This window comes from Xiphophorus couchianus, chromosome 20 (genome assembly GCF_001444195.1).
Source record: "Xiphophorus couchianus chromosome 20, X_couchianus-1.0, whole genome shotgun sequence".
Taxonomy (NCBI): Eukaryota; Metazoa; Chordata; class Actinopteri; order Cyprinodontiformes; family Poeciliidae; genus Xiphophorus; species Xiphophorus couchianus.
In genome coordinates, this window is record NC_040247.1 from 28535191 (window position 1) to 28550570 (window position 15380).

Consider the following 15380-nt stretch of genomic DNA (forward strand, 5'->3'; position numbering starts at 1 on the left):
GGTCGATAGTTTTAATTTATCGTACGATTAATTGATTTATTGTTTATCGCGACAGGCCTAGAAATGAATACATTTTCTACACAGTACTAAATGCTACTGGCCGTGCAAACCAATGGATTTATTTACTTATTCCCAGTTCATTGTAATGAACAAACATCCAGAAATATTTCAATGTTTTTGTAGACAGCAGAAATGGGCAGTTGTAAAAAGAAAGCAAATAAAACTATCATTAAGAAATACAGATACAGAGACACCAATATTTTTTTCTCTTAAAAGCAGAGCACTGATTAGAAACAGATAGAGGGATGCTGGCAGCTTTTGAAACTCCTTTAAGGGAAAAACAACTGTGCAGGATATTGATTTGGTGGTACACTGTATCCTCTATGTCCAATTATATTCAGTTAATTAAAATATGCATTTCCATGAGGCTCACTGTCATTAAGCAGGTACTAATGACAAACCCACATTTCTGTTCTCATTTTAAATGCTGTGTCTTCATTGGCTGTAAACAGAAAAGCATGGTAATAAACAGGAAAATTAATCTATACGATCCATTTGACGTAGTGAATTACTGAAACAAACTTTTCAATAATATTCTAATCCATTGATGATAGCTGTCCATATATGTTGATAAATATAAATGGATGATGCGCAAAAAAACCCCAAACATTTAATCTCTTGTTGAACACAAAAATGACCTCATTTAGTTTAAAAGCTAGTATGAATAGACTAACAGGTGCACAAAATCTACTTTCCTTTTCTACATAAAATTAATGCCAAATAGGGCTGGCATTTCATTCTGCCATCCACCGCAAATGCGTCTAACACAGATTACTCTTAAATGTGTTAAAACAGACCATGAAATGGCCTTTAAAGACATGCACACACACTTACAGAATCTCATAAAAGGCAAGTGATTTGTTTGGTCAGAGGCTCTCCTTTGTGGGGCTACTATGGAGCTTTTGTGTTGTGAAAGCCAGGAATGTTAGAGGTAAGGAGGGGCCTCACTGCAGGGAGTACAGCGGGATTACAACCAACCTGGGACTCTACCTCTTTCTGCCTCTGCTAATCATGTGTGTCTGTTTATGTGTTTAGTTATTTTAGGACCTCATTTGAAGCTTTCCTGAGTAAAAAATAAAATAAAATAAAATCACTAAATCTATGGAGTGCACATTTGTATATAAGAATAAAAGAGTAGCTCCAAGATGAGCAAACATTATTAGGTGTAAATTAAGGCCAATGCACTATTCTTATAAAGGGAGCAGGGGAAGGCTAAGTTTTAATTAAGTACACTGGAGCTGAACATGCAAGATTGTGTCTTTATTTGGCCAAAATGAGCTAATTATGTATGCTTCTGTTTAAATATAAATAACATAAATAATTTAAAATGTCTTGTTCTTGTTTTGTTTTGGATTTTATGTATTAGGTAATTCCACTTCCATTTATGGATCAAAAACGGCAATTTCAGGGGGACCTGACCTTATCAACTTACTTTAAGAGTAACTGTGTGTTTTTGGAGTCTAGCCTAGCATTTCATGGTCATACAGCCTGGAATCCAGCTGATGGTGTCTAGACTCAAGGCTGAACAATTCTGGAAAAAATCATTCACCCTTGAGTGATAGAGGACATGAATAACCAGCAAATGGTTTCCATATAAAGACAAATAATTTAAAGTACCTGAAGCCACAATATCTTGAAATCAAAAAGTTGTGGGTTCACTTCTGATCTGTTGATGTGCCCCTGAGCAAAGACGTCAACCCCAAATCAGTGCGTGGATACTTGGAAATGCAGCTGGGTCAATGTGATCAATGTAAAAGGAACATAGAGCCATTTTATAGAACAATAAAGTAATTATGTTACCTTCAGTTGCTATGAAAATCCTGTAAATATCAAAGACAAAGGAAGTTTGACTTTGCATCATAGCTTTATTTGACATCTTTCCAACACTTCCCCTTCAGCAAGTCTTCACAACAATTCTTCTCCATGCTGTCCATTGATCCTGTTTTCTACCATCCTTTGGAGCTCAGTAGACACACAGCTCCACCAGATGTTTGTCAATTGCTGCTGCCACTAGTCTGATGGAACAGTGTGGGGGAGATGTGGGAAAGGGGTGTTCACTGGGGGTGGGAGCTTGGCTGGGGTCTGTAGCTCCAAGGCAGAGCTTTGGGTACACAGGCTGCACATTGTATGAGCCATCACATGGCTGCCATGGGAGTTTCAAAGATTTCTCAGACATCAATGAATGAGTCAAAGCAACACTCAGTCGATTTAGCATAATACCCCCCTTTACAAATTCAAACACCAGACATACTGTAATATGTCTAATTGTGCATGGTGGAAGCCATCTTAGCACTAACACAGAAGCTAACATCTACAGTCTTCCTTATTTCCACTTTTCGGTGTGCATCCAATCAGCACCACAGTAAATGAATGTCGCTCCTCGATTGGCTACTCTGCAAACATCAGCCTAAATAGTCAAGTAGCAGCATGCCAAGTTGCATTCAAATATTTTATGCCTCCAACCAAGAAGGACAGAAACCACAGGAGGCTGGTATAGCTATTTGATTGACATTGCACTGACTTAACTCACTTTGGTCCCATCAGTAGGAAGAGGAGTTTCAGGAAGGAAATTATGTGATGTCATGGGGACCTTAAAACACACAATAGATAGATTAATATGTCAATAAATAACACAAGATTATACATAATGACCTCATAAACTGACAATATTCAACAGAGTACAGATAGAAGTGCATTACTATAATATAATTGTCACTATGATGCTTGTTTTTCAAGCTCTGCACTTCAAATGGTCAACAAATGTATACTATGCATATCGACATTGTTTCACCAACATAGCCATATTGTATTCTTTTTAAGAACAGTTATTCTGTAGGTTTTAATAAATGCATTTTAATGTAGAGATCTATCTATAAACAGAGTCTAAAAAAGGGTGACTATTTTTGTTTGTTTCTATTAATTTAACTGCACCAATGTCAAATGTTTTGAAGTTAGCAAGTTACCATCAAGTTCTTTTTCTGGGTGAGTCAGTGTGTGTTTTGTCATTGATAAACTAAAGCAGAATATGTTTCGGGTGTGTTTGTGTTTCAGCCTGTATGAGAGAGTACAGCAAAGAGGAAAAGAGAGATAGAGAGAGAGAGCGTATGTCCTACTGACACCCAGCTGTGTCTGTTTCAGTGTCTATGAGAGAAGAAGCTAGCGAGAGAGAGAGCATGTCCTGCTGAGACCCAGCTGTGTCTGCAATTAGCAGGAGGCATGGAATGATGATTGCTGGTGCGGCAATGCTAATGCCAAGTGACAGGCTTCCTTGTGAAGGAGAGGGGACGGCTGCTGAGTCCCACAAAGCAACACTGTTTTTTTCTTTGGCACTTTCACTACACACATGCTAACACCAGTGTACACACACAACCCCATGTAGAGTCACACACAGATAAAAGAAATAAATAATAGTTATTAAGGTTAATGAGGGAGGAGGCTCTTTAAATATGGACAAAGACGTTGTGTAACGCTACCCATGCTGCCTTACAGACTATATTGCTCTATCACTTTCTAGTCCGAAGTACTGGCTCTCTATTAAGAGTTCTATGGTACATCTACCATAGCTTTTTATATTGAGCTACAAGCCATCAGCTAGCGCCCCCTCTGACCTTAACAACACCAACAGGCTCTAGTCTCTCCAGGTCTGTTCAGCAGAACCAAGCTTGACCCGCAGAGAATAGAGCTCTTGGTAGAAGTTGAACAGGACTCTGGATTGGGCACTGGGTGATATTCTTATTCTACACCATAACTAACATCGACACAACGGTGACACATCAAACGGCTAGTACAAAATACGCTAAGCCCAAAATGCTAGCCCTTTTAGACTACTGCTCCTGGATGGATTCATTTAGAAAAATAAATTTTATGTTTAAGTGTTTTTTAAATATTACAATTTCTCATTTTCATAACGTATTTTCAACATTTTCAATCAAACGTGTGGCACAGAAAAAAAAACATTTAGCCATGGCCCGTCTCTTCTACAATGCACATTGAAAACCCAATCCAAAATCTTTTCAATCACAAGAGCAGCACAACCACACATCGTCTGGGAAGTATAAAATCATTTCTACAGATTGCTTTTGCTTCTTTGATCCCTCCACTGGGACATAGACTTAAAAAGAAATAAATGGTCACTTCTTTGATTTTTGGGGGGGAAGCTGCCCTTCCTCATGTCATCTTCTTCATTAAGCCCTCAGTTCATTAGCAAAAAATCCTTCAGTTGTTATTGATGTTATGAATCCGTTGTATCTCCAAGTCCGTGTTTGTTTTACGTCTTGCATAATCCTCAGTGAGAGCAAGAAATCAAAAGTCTAGCCCCCTCCGACATCTTCAACAGAATCAAACGCAAACCTTCATGGAGTTTAGCGTTGCACCATCGGTTGAACACGAGGAAAGGAGCTTCCCTACGTCCTGTTAGGAAGAGTGACACTGTTACTAGCACTGCTGAAGCATTTAAGATGCAGATGTTGGTTCTATGAACACTATTCTTGTGTTGAGCAGAAGCCTCCTGAGTATTGGAGAAGTCTGAATCATCTTGATAGACTAGATCATGTTAGTCTCTGGGTTACTGGATTTTAAGTTCAACTGAGGTGAATTGTCACAAAGTAAATACTAACTTAAGTGGACAGGTCTTAAATAATAATCTTTAGGTTTTTTTGGAGCGGCAGAGCATTTCTCTGAATCTATGAGAGACTTTTTGCATTAGAGTCATTGAATATATTGTAAAACTAACATCTGGAACGTTCTATTAAAATGTCCGTTACGCTCAGCAGTCAGTCATGGCTGATGGATTTAAAACTGAGTCACTAAGTTGAATAAAACATACAAACACAGCATGTGCTCTGAAAGAGTCGAACCTGCCTAACTCACATTTACTTCTTTACCATGTTAGACAGGTGGTATGATGTGTTTGTGATTGTTAAAGTTTTAACAATAGAATCGTACCTTGTGGACAAACGACTCATTTGGCTCTTATTTTAACAAGTAAAGTTGCAAAATACTTTTACATGTACTCCCGTTGGACATTATAGGTATAACAATTTTGGCTTTTTCATTAAATACTTAAAATATTTACCTTCCTTGGCTGAAGTATGATAAAAATATTAGCGTTGGGCTCAGTGTACTCAAAGTTCTTTGTCAGCTCTTGCCCTTTATATCAAAAGCACAATCAAAACTGATAATTCATTGCTGTTTGAGCACAGTTGAATGGCAACAAAATGGGCTTTGTGGGCATCGCGTCCATGCAGCTGGTTTGAGGAGCGCTGAGGGGAAAAAGGATGGCCGGCCACCTCAGGAACAGCATCGTAGGAGAAAAGTAAATGTTTATCTCAGATCCGAGTTTCATTTCAGGCTGGCAATCTGGGTCTCTTTCAGAACTCTACCTGCAAGTGTCAGTTCAACGGGCAAGTGAGACTCAATAAAGAGCAACTTTATAAAAACATGGTGCCTTGAAGAATGAATGGCTGTGTATCGGGGCAATGGGTGGTTGGGTTGAGGGGCCATGTTGTGAGGAACTAAACAGTTGGAATTACGGTCAGCAACCAGTCATTGAGTAAATATACAATGAGCTACAGAAAAGCTCTGTGGTTGACAATAAAAGGGAAAAAAAAGCTGCCAGCTTCAGGCCCTGAGAAAAGTGAGCCATTCTACTTACAAAAAGCCGCTTAGGGGTGGATTGAGGAAAGAAAAAAGAAGGCTAAAACACTTGTGGGCTCAGGGAACTCTATAGGGGGAGTGAAAATGGAATAAGCCAGCAAGCACTTGAGGGCCCCGCCGAGAACCTGAATGGGTTAGAGGGGTGTAGTGACCGAGGGGGGTCTGCGGAAGGTGAATGGCCTTCTTTTTGGGTCCAATTTGTCTCTTTTCACCCCACTCGCCCTGCTCCGACTCTGACAGATGTACAAAGAAGGAGCGGCGCTGGGCCACTCATCCACATACACCCATGAGCAGCTGTCACTTTTGTCAGACAAGTTAATCAAACAAATGCCACCGTACCACCCTTTTTAATAAGGCAGAGGGAAGAGGAATGGAGGGGAACTGTGAAAGGGTGATAGAGACCGAAGAGATGACATGTGTGTCTTCGATCAATTCATCCCGCCTGCCCGCATCAATAAACGAGTGGGAGCGCGACAAAGGATAAGTTGCCATTAAACTTGTATTTTCCTCTTCTCAGGATGATCAAGGTTTTAGTGTTCTTAGCCGCTTCCTCTCAGCAGCGCAGATCTGGGAATACTAACGGAGGATTTAGCTGCACCCCCGCCCCTGAAGAAAAACGACGGCAGAAAACAAAATGCATTCTCTCAGTAATTACAAAACACACTAAGCTGCTTAGAGACTTCATTAAATGGAAGTGAAACCTTTTGTGATTGTTTTGAATAGTCACATACAGTCCAACAGCTGGATATGTTTTCTTTGTTGTTGTAAACTCAGCCTATAAACACATTTTTTTCTGCTGTTTGGTGATGTAATCTCGTTACAGTAAGAATTTTAATAGGACACAATTAATTAATCACAGGCGGGAAAAACAAATAAAAAAAAAAAAGTCATTTTGTTCAGGTCTAAAATTTAAGAACACTTTGTGTCACTGCTGCATTTCGCAAAGCTAAATGGTTAAATGTTATGTTATACACAGTTACTGAAATGGAGAAAAGCTTGTTTCCATATCCAGTTGTTCAGTATTTGTGGATTCACTCATTCAAAGAGTTTTACCTAAAATTTAACTCCAAATTATTCATGGGACAGTTAATGCAGCTGGGAAGGGTGAAATACTACATACTACTGGCTGGCACTTGCAAAGCAGCCAATCCTGGAGCGTCATTAATTTTTTTTTGCAGATGACTGGCTTAACCCCAAGAGCGGAGATGGTACATATAAGCTTCTGTGGTATTTACAAGACATTTTTTTTATCGTAAATATTAATCCATATTAACGTATAGTTGGTGTTTGAAATAATTTTAAGTGTATTTGAGGAGTCTCAAGTATTCACAGATTTGAACTATTTGCAGGTAGTTGTCCCTAAGCCCTGGGGTCCACGGTAGCTTTTTGAACAGGGATATTAATCTCAAAGAAAAATCAGTTTTATAGCATAATATAGGTCTTGGAGCTAGCTTGCATCTGTGACATTCAAAAACATCATCATCCTCAATTCAACAACATGTCAATTAAAGTCAAAACCATAACACAATAAACAAACAGAGAATGGTACATTGCAGAAGCAAAACAAAGAGAAGATATAAAAAGTTGTAATCCAGATTATTATTATTAGTCAAAGGCAGTTATAAGCAAATGAGTTCTTAGCCTTAATTTAAAGCAACTCAGTGTTTCAGTATTTTTGTGGAAGTTTGTTGCAGATTAAAGGAGCATGAAAACTGAATTTTGGTTCTCCATGTTTGGTTCTGGTTCTGGGGATGAAGAGTAGACTAGAACCAGAAGACCTAAAGAGGTTTAGAAGGTTGATACAACAAACACAGATCACTGATGTATTTTGGTGCTAAGGCATTCAGTGATTTATAAACTAATAAACAGTGTTTTAAAGTCTATTCTCTGAGCTTCAGGGAGCCAGTGGAAGGACTGGCTCCCTGTGAGAAAGTGAGAACGTTAAAGTACAGAAAACGACATACGTGCTTTTTGCATTCGTCATGACCAAAATGAAATAAAAAGAAATGTATAACTTTTAGGATTTAAGAATTATAATTCTGTGGTAACACTTTATTTGATGGGGTGTGCATAAGACTGACATGACACGGTCATAAACATGACATAACACATGTTATGGACATGAAGGAGTCTTTATGACAATTGTCATGAAGTGTCATTCGGTAAATAATGAAACTCTTAATTCAAAATTGACACTTTTAATGGAATTTTAAAAAAACTTTTAGTGCAACTTTGCCTTATCACTGAGATAAGGGTGTCCAATAATGTGTTCTTTCTTTACAAATACGAGTGAAGTCAAGTGATGTGACCTGACATCAGTCTTATAAAATTGTTCTCTTTGCTGGGAGATGGCAGTTCAGAAGACAGTAAAGCGGTGAAGTGTCCCCGGACAGCCAAGTGACGGCAGTCGACTGTCTTCTGGCATTCTGTGTCACACCACCCAGTAATTATCAACCCCCTACCCCAACCCCGGCACAACCAGAGCAGCGGCAGAAACAACAACCTTTAATTGTCCCGTCTGAAACTTGATCTGACCCCTTCTGCCCTGTGGCACGCATCGAGTCGGTGAACGCAGCGAGAAAAGCGGGAGCATCAGCAACCGAAAGTGATTTAATGCACAAGTGCAATTTTGCCACACTTGCGAGTCTGATAACCATCCAAGGTCAACGGAAATACTTCAAATCAATCAATGAGCTGCACTCCTAATCCTCTCTGGGCAAAGACAGATTAAGTGTATAATTGACCGATGTAATCCCAGTATCTGCAACTCCAGGGGGCGGGAGGCAAAGCGGAGTGGGGGGGGGACGACGACAAGGTGGCTCAAAGATTTACTGGCCAACAGCCTCATCTGTGTATTCCTCATTCTTAACTTGCTTTTTTCCCCCTCTGCATTTACCCTACCTGCTTGGCTTGCAGTGAGATGATTGCGAGGAGGGAGGGGTATCAGTTTTACAGCTGTGGTGTATCAGTGTGAGGCTGGATTTGGCTCAGACTAAATGCAAAGCTTTTTTTTTTTTTAATCAGCAATCTCCAGTCTGTGCAATGCTAAATTCCCCCTCCACCCCCATCAATTTAAGTACATCTGCTTTAATCTGAGCCTCTCTGGCGACCGATTGGAGAGCAAGTGAGGGTGCAGCAGACAAAAACAAAATCCATTTTTTTTGCCTATTCTTTTGACACGTGTAAATGAGTTATCATAGACACACACATCTTTAGAAAATTATTGCAAATCATCGTCATCATTAGTGCAAAACCTTTAAATAGTAGCCAAAAAAACCACAGTACTGATAATTAAGTCAAAGAAAGAAATTACTATAAGAACAAAATCAAAATTCTTCCAAAGTTTGACTAACATTCTTTTTCTCTACAATGAATAATTGGAGTAAAACAAATGCAGAAAGGTTGCAAATTGTACATGTTTCGGGGGTCTGATTCAATATTAAGACATCTAGAATGTCACACAAATTGTTTAGCACTTTATCAAGTTTGAAGACTCCAACGCGCTTCACACTACATTCAGTTATTCACCAATTCTTTCACACGCTGATGGTGATAAGCTACATTGTAGCCACAGCTGCCCCGGGGCAGACTGACTACTGCAGTTTCGGACTAGCGACCCACCAGTTACAGGACAAATCCCGACTTCCTGCTCTGCTGCTGAATGAGCTCCATCCTCTGTCACTGGATGACAGAGGATGGACAACAATAGAGGATTGCAACAATAACGTGGTATTGTTGCAAAGTATTTTTTTTTTTCTGACAAAATCAAGCTAGTGTGCTCTTACAGATTCGACATGTGAAGTTAAGCAGGTTTCAACTTCAAAATCCTTTGAAAAAGAGATCACTGACTCCTACCTCAGGACACAAGAGTGCAAAGTATCATTTTAAAATGTGACCAGTGTATTTTTCTTTTTTGTTAATCAGTGGGTCAAACCTGTTCAGTTCGGAGACAAAATTCCTCAAAAAAAGAAAAACATAAATATGATCTTGGGATATGATAGATCGCAAAAGAAAACAACTTTATAGCAGCTAAGGGGATTTCAGAGGCCCATTTAGAGTTTAATCATTGTGCCTTACACACCTGCTTTCAGAGCAATCTCACAAAACTGCAAAACACATAGTGGAATGATTGGATTAACACATTTCTAAGCTGCCGATGAAAGAATGAGTCATCCTTGAATATCTCTCTCTTTCTATCACTTTATCTCTTTCAAAACACGTCCATTCATACACACACACACACACACACACACACACACACACACACCCACACGCCCACACACAATTACACTTCTATACAGACTTCCACTAATTTAGTAACTGCATTTATGACTAACCACCCAAATATTTTCCTCAGCCCTAACCATTACCAGTCTATTCCCAGCCCTATCGAAGCTTAAGTCATACCTTACCTTTAAATGTATCTAGTAGAGCACAACAGAATTGCAGAGGACTGGGAAAAAGTCCTCACTTTACACAAATGACCTCCCTTTGTTGGCAAAGGTTGTGAAAGTGATCCCCTATACGCAATCTATACAAGTACACACACACACCCGCACGAACAAATAACACACAATCAGACACACACACTTCCCCAAAAACTTGTTTTAAAAAAATATTCTCTCACGTGCTCCTCCTTCACTCTGGAATCTTTGAGAGAATATTTAAGAACTTAGTCAATATGCCTGCATCGCTACACACTGCTGCTTTGAAAAGATTCAGTCTTACACCGCACTCCAGTCAGTCTGATGTGAGCACTGACACATAAATTGGCACTAATAGGCTCTTTTAAAATAATCACCTTAGCGTGGCTGACACTAAATGCATGACAAAAGCCTAAATAAAGTGACACACAGTATAGACAATGGCAGCAAGACATGGTTAGAGTTAATTTAATTTACCCAAGAGTCTTATAACCCACCCCCCCATTCCCACCAACAAATACTCACTTTATTGGAAGTGCATTAACAATGTTTCTTCTGACATCTCATGTTTATCTTAAAAACATTTTCTTTAAGAAATTTATTTTGATGAAAAATTAAGACCACATTTCTTGACCCAACCTAACATTAATACTGGCCAGAAATGGCCAGTATTAAATGGCCAGGTTTAATACTGGCCAATAATAATGGCCAGGTTTGCACCAAAATCCAGTTTGTGTAGTTTGGTTGGCGGGGGACATCCGGCATTAGTCGCATTAGTCACAGCTCTCTTCCTCGCAGTACCTGGTGGAACTTTCTCTGTTTGCCTGTGGCGTGCTGCAACTCAAAATTTATTATTATTTCTTTTTTTTTTTCTTCCAAATTTGACAGTGTTTTTGAAGTTAGGTTGGACTTTGTCACCAGCACAGAATGTTCAGCAAACATAATTTAGCTGACACAAACTGAAACCAGTGATGGCATGTCCAGCTAAGAGCATGATCTCTTTCCTCCCTCCGTTGTTGTGTGTGGTTGTGTTGCTAGATGCTTCGTACAAACTTTACAGAATGGAGGTGTGATACAGTGCAAACTTAGCGTGCAAATCGGGGGCTACCCCTAATTTACACTGCTTGCATCTGTGCTTCACCACAGAATGGACTACACAGTAACAACCTGTTATGATCAATGAGAGCGTTTAGTATCTCTGCACCGACATCCAGCAAAATTATCCCCAATAGACGTGAGTTATGCTGATAATGTGAGCGGCCCCATTGGTGACGCCACTCAGCACGACGCAAGAAGACTGAAAATATATCAGCTTACAAAGAAAGATGACAAAAATAGAAATGCACAGTGACTTGTTTAAGTAACGTTAATTTGATTACTGGTTTGGAAATAGTAATGCATTAGGTTGCTTGTTGCTGAAGGAAGTGGTGATATTAGAGCAACGCGTTGCCAGCATCGCTTAGCCTCAATGTCTCAGCTCCCTTCTTGAACTTTTAGTTTTATGGAAACATGAATGCTCCAGTTGATATATTCTTTCCAGTACTTCAGGGTGTGACGACACACAAAAAACAAGTCCGATTTAGTAGGAATGAGTGAAGCAAATGGCTCTTTGAGGACTTACTGTCTTGATTTGATTAAAATATAATCTCTTTTGTATGGCACTCTCTTATTCTGCACTACGGTTTTAAAAACTCTAATCTTGTCAGTCGGTGACAAGATGGGTATTCTGCTGGGTAAAAACAGATCCAGTCTTGAAAAGTAAGAATAGATTGTAAAATGTTGACCAAAAACTGTTTTCTGAGCATGTTGGGTTTTTTGAACCTTTGGGCAACGATGGATCAGGAGGTAGGTGTTCGTTTGGTTAGTAAATAAAAAATAAATAAAAAAATGCAGAGGGAGGGAATGAGTTCCCTTATCAAGCAAGGATTAGTGGGAGCCCATGTTGACCCTATTTTAGGGATATCCAGAGGCAAACAGAAAACTGCTGAAAGTGATGCCATGTGATGGTAGATGTTAATGCTCATTTGTTGCAACTTATCCACATTTGAGATGGAGAGATATTAAGAAGTCATGTCTATTATTCGGCATTTCTCTCTTATAAGCTGAATATCTCTCTAATGCATCCTGTAAAGGAGGGGAGTATTTGGACCACAGCCATTTTCAACTGGACATTTTCCCATGTGGAAAACCTGAGTGGCACTTCACAAATTGTTGCTGTTCAGAAACAGTGTTTTACTGCACCCCTCCAGGTTGTGGGCTCTAGTGTCCCTTATATGACAGTAGGCTGACAGGAAAGGGGGAAGGAAAGGGGGGAAATGCGGCAAATATCATCGGGTCCAGAAGTCGAACCCGCGACGGCCGTGTCGAGGACTCAAGGCCTCCAAACATGGGTCGCGCTAACCGCTACGCCACCACGGCACACCGGTTTTACTGCATCTTAAGCTGTCACACCGTCCCCACTGGGAAGGCACAGATTCTTAGTGTGTCCCAACAATGAACTAAGACTTGGTGCAATTCTCCAAGTAAACGACATTTGATTGTTCACAAACAATCAAATGGCACATTCAGTCACTCAATATATAAGAACGATTACTTAGTTACAAATGAAAATGATAATTATAATCACAGTGATAGTAAAAGCCTTACCAGATATATTATATATTGCTTCCATAAGCAATATGCTTCTAAATGTTTAGATTAAAACTGGGTCGACTTTTCTGATCCCAACTTGGTTTTTACTTTATTGCTGAATTTAAAAGATGACCAATCTCAGTGAATTTTGGTCATCATTTGACAAACATTAAATATTTTGAAGACTGTTAAAGAAAGTGTTGAATAAAAAAAAGTATGATGACATTTAAAAGTAAAGACTTATTTTAATATTGATATTTTAGTGAACAAATTGACTTTCATGTAATATGTAGATATAACATAACCACCACGGTATGAAAGTTTATATATATATGTTGTTCTTGCATTTAGTTTAGATTAAATTAGATTCAATTTAATTCAACTTTGTTATTACATATGTATAAGTACAGAGCGATGAAATGCAGTACAAGTATCTAAACCAAAAATGCTTTTACCTGTACAAGAAATGCGTTTAGCAGTTATTTAACAAGTTATAAACGCCTACATGACTTGACTTAAATGTTAATCTCATATTGTTCCTGCCATGTTGAACCAAACAGAAGGAAAAAGGGAAGAAAAAGAAAAACATCTGAGAAAAGAATGGATTGTAAAAAAGCACAACAGGGCCGCAGAGAGCAGTTGCTGACACCTTCACACGCCTCTTTGGTACTGAGGGAAGAACTGATCTGGAATGACAACAAAGAAACTAAAGCTAACACAAATTTCAGCAGCAGTCTTCGAGGTGAGGGGAAAAAAAGGGCTACATGGCAAGACAGCGGTCAAGTGTCAGACACCTCTCCATCAACAACAGTCACACAAACAGGGACTGAGACAAAATGAGAAAGGCATAAACCTAAGGCCTAAATTCAACACAGCGGCACACATGGAAAGAGGCAGGCCAATGAACATACAGTTTGAGAATAGCTGCAGGGAAGCGCAACCTTCACAGGAACTAGTTTCAATGTTAGCACACACTAACTAAAGCTGAATTATGTTTTGTGCACGGTTCTCTACATGAAGCCGCTGAGTTAAGGTGAACACCTCAATTTTATAGATATAGATATCTATAAAATTTATATATATATAAAAATAAATAAAAGGAAAATTTATTAAGATAAAAAAAAGCTTCACAAAAGTATTTCTATATTTCTATCATTCATAACTCGGTTGCTGAGTAAAGTGTGGGTGTGGATATGTTGCAGCTTACATACGTCAAAAAGTCTCTCGACGTAAATCTCCTCATTGACCTTCTCTCGCAGCATGTCCTGGGAATGACGAACAAAGGTAACGTAGCAGTCTGCAACATCCATCCCTGGCTTCTGCAAGACAGCAAATAAAAACAAACACAGATGGAGATTAAGATGCACTTAAAGCTTGATGTTCTTTTCCTTTTATAAAATAAACACACATCCGATATTTGATTAACACTCCTTTTTTAAAAAAAATCTAATGAATTCATCCTTAGGGAAGTGGATATGTACATGATACTTTCAAAGGTGGTTTAATTAAAATGCTATTTTAAAAAAACAGATCATATAGCAGAAATTCTAGCCGATTAGTCGAGTGAACATTTATATCAAATTAATCTGAAGGTTTTAATGCATGCTATCATCATTAAACCGAAAAAGCTGTGAAATTTCCTAACTATATCATTGCAGCAAGAATAGACTTGTTTTTATGCTGGTCCCGCTCAGTCTCAGTGTTGCAGTAAAACAAAATTAGGCTGAGCAGACAGAATGACAACAGGTTGGTATAAAGCAGATTTTTCAGTTTACTCATTTGAGTACAAATCTTTTTCATTCACCAGGTAGTTAAAGTTCCACAAGGCTCTGTGCACAGACTAATATCGGAGTATTTGTTCACCTGGGATGTTTTTCTGCATCAAACATTTTGAACCCTCACTCAGACTGTCGGATCATTCCCCAACATTTAATAATAATAATAATAATAATTATTATTTTTACTTTATTCATCCCAGCAGGGAAATTATTTCGCAGTTACAGCACACGACAGGAGCTGCGTCTGCAGGCAGCCAGCTGAGCCGGCGCCATTTTTTGAAGGAGGACATGCGGCAAAGGTCGTCGTCTAAGGCCGAATGTGGGGCGTGCTAACCCCCTGCGCCACCACAGCACGCTCCAAGTTCTGCACCAAACCAGTTCTCTTTTCTTAAATCCCAACCTTCAACAACAAGTCAAAAAATCTGCACATCATCAATTATTTGATTTTGCAGACCACACAAGTTCAGGATATTGTATTGACTTATCTTTGTCTAGAGAAAGGCTTTAGCAATTTCCTGTACGTGCCTAAAACTACGCATGAACCTAAATTCAATTTGCACAATACCCAGAGCCCTAAATTGGGTTTGGTTTTTCCTAGAACAGTGGTGTTCAAAGTGGGTCTTCGAGGGCCGGCACCCTGCATGTTTTAGTTCCCTCCCTGGTGGTAGTAACAATCTTTTCTCCATGTCAATGTTCTACTTAGGCCTTCTAACGAGCCATCATTTGATCCAGGCGCGTTAAACCAGGGAGAGAACTAAAACCTGCAGGATGCCGGCCCTCGAGGACCCACTTTGAAAACACCACTGCCCTAGAACATGAAGGACGAATTCAT

General features: G+C 39.2%; 1 protein-coding gene across 4 annotated transcripts in view; it reads right to left on the minus strand.

Annotated features, from left to right (window-relative positions):
- Positions 1–15380, minus strand: part of cadpsa (Ca2+-dependent activator protein for secretion a) — a 104407-nt gene that overhangs the window by 11414 nt on the left and 77613 nt on the right. For all 4 annotated transcript variants that reach the window (XM_028002990.1, XM_028002987.1, XM_028002991.1 and 1 more), the window contains one exon: positions 13982–14089. In XM_028002990.1, coding sequence (XP_027858791.1) covers positions 13982–14089 — 108 coding nt within the window. The remainder of the gene's footprint in view (positions 1–13981; positions 14090–15380) is intronic.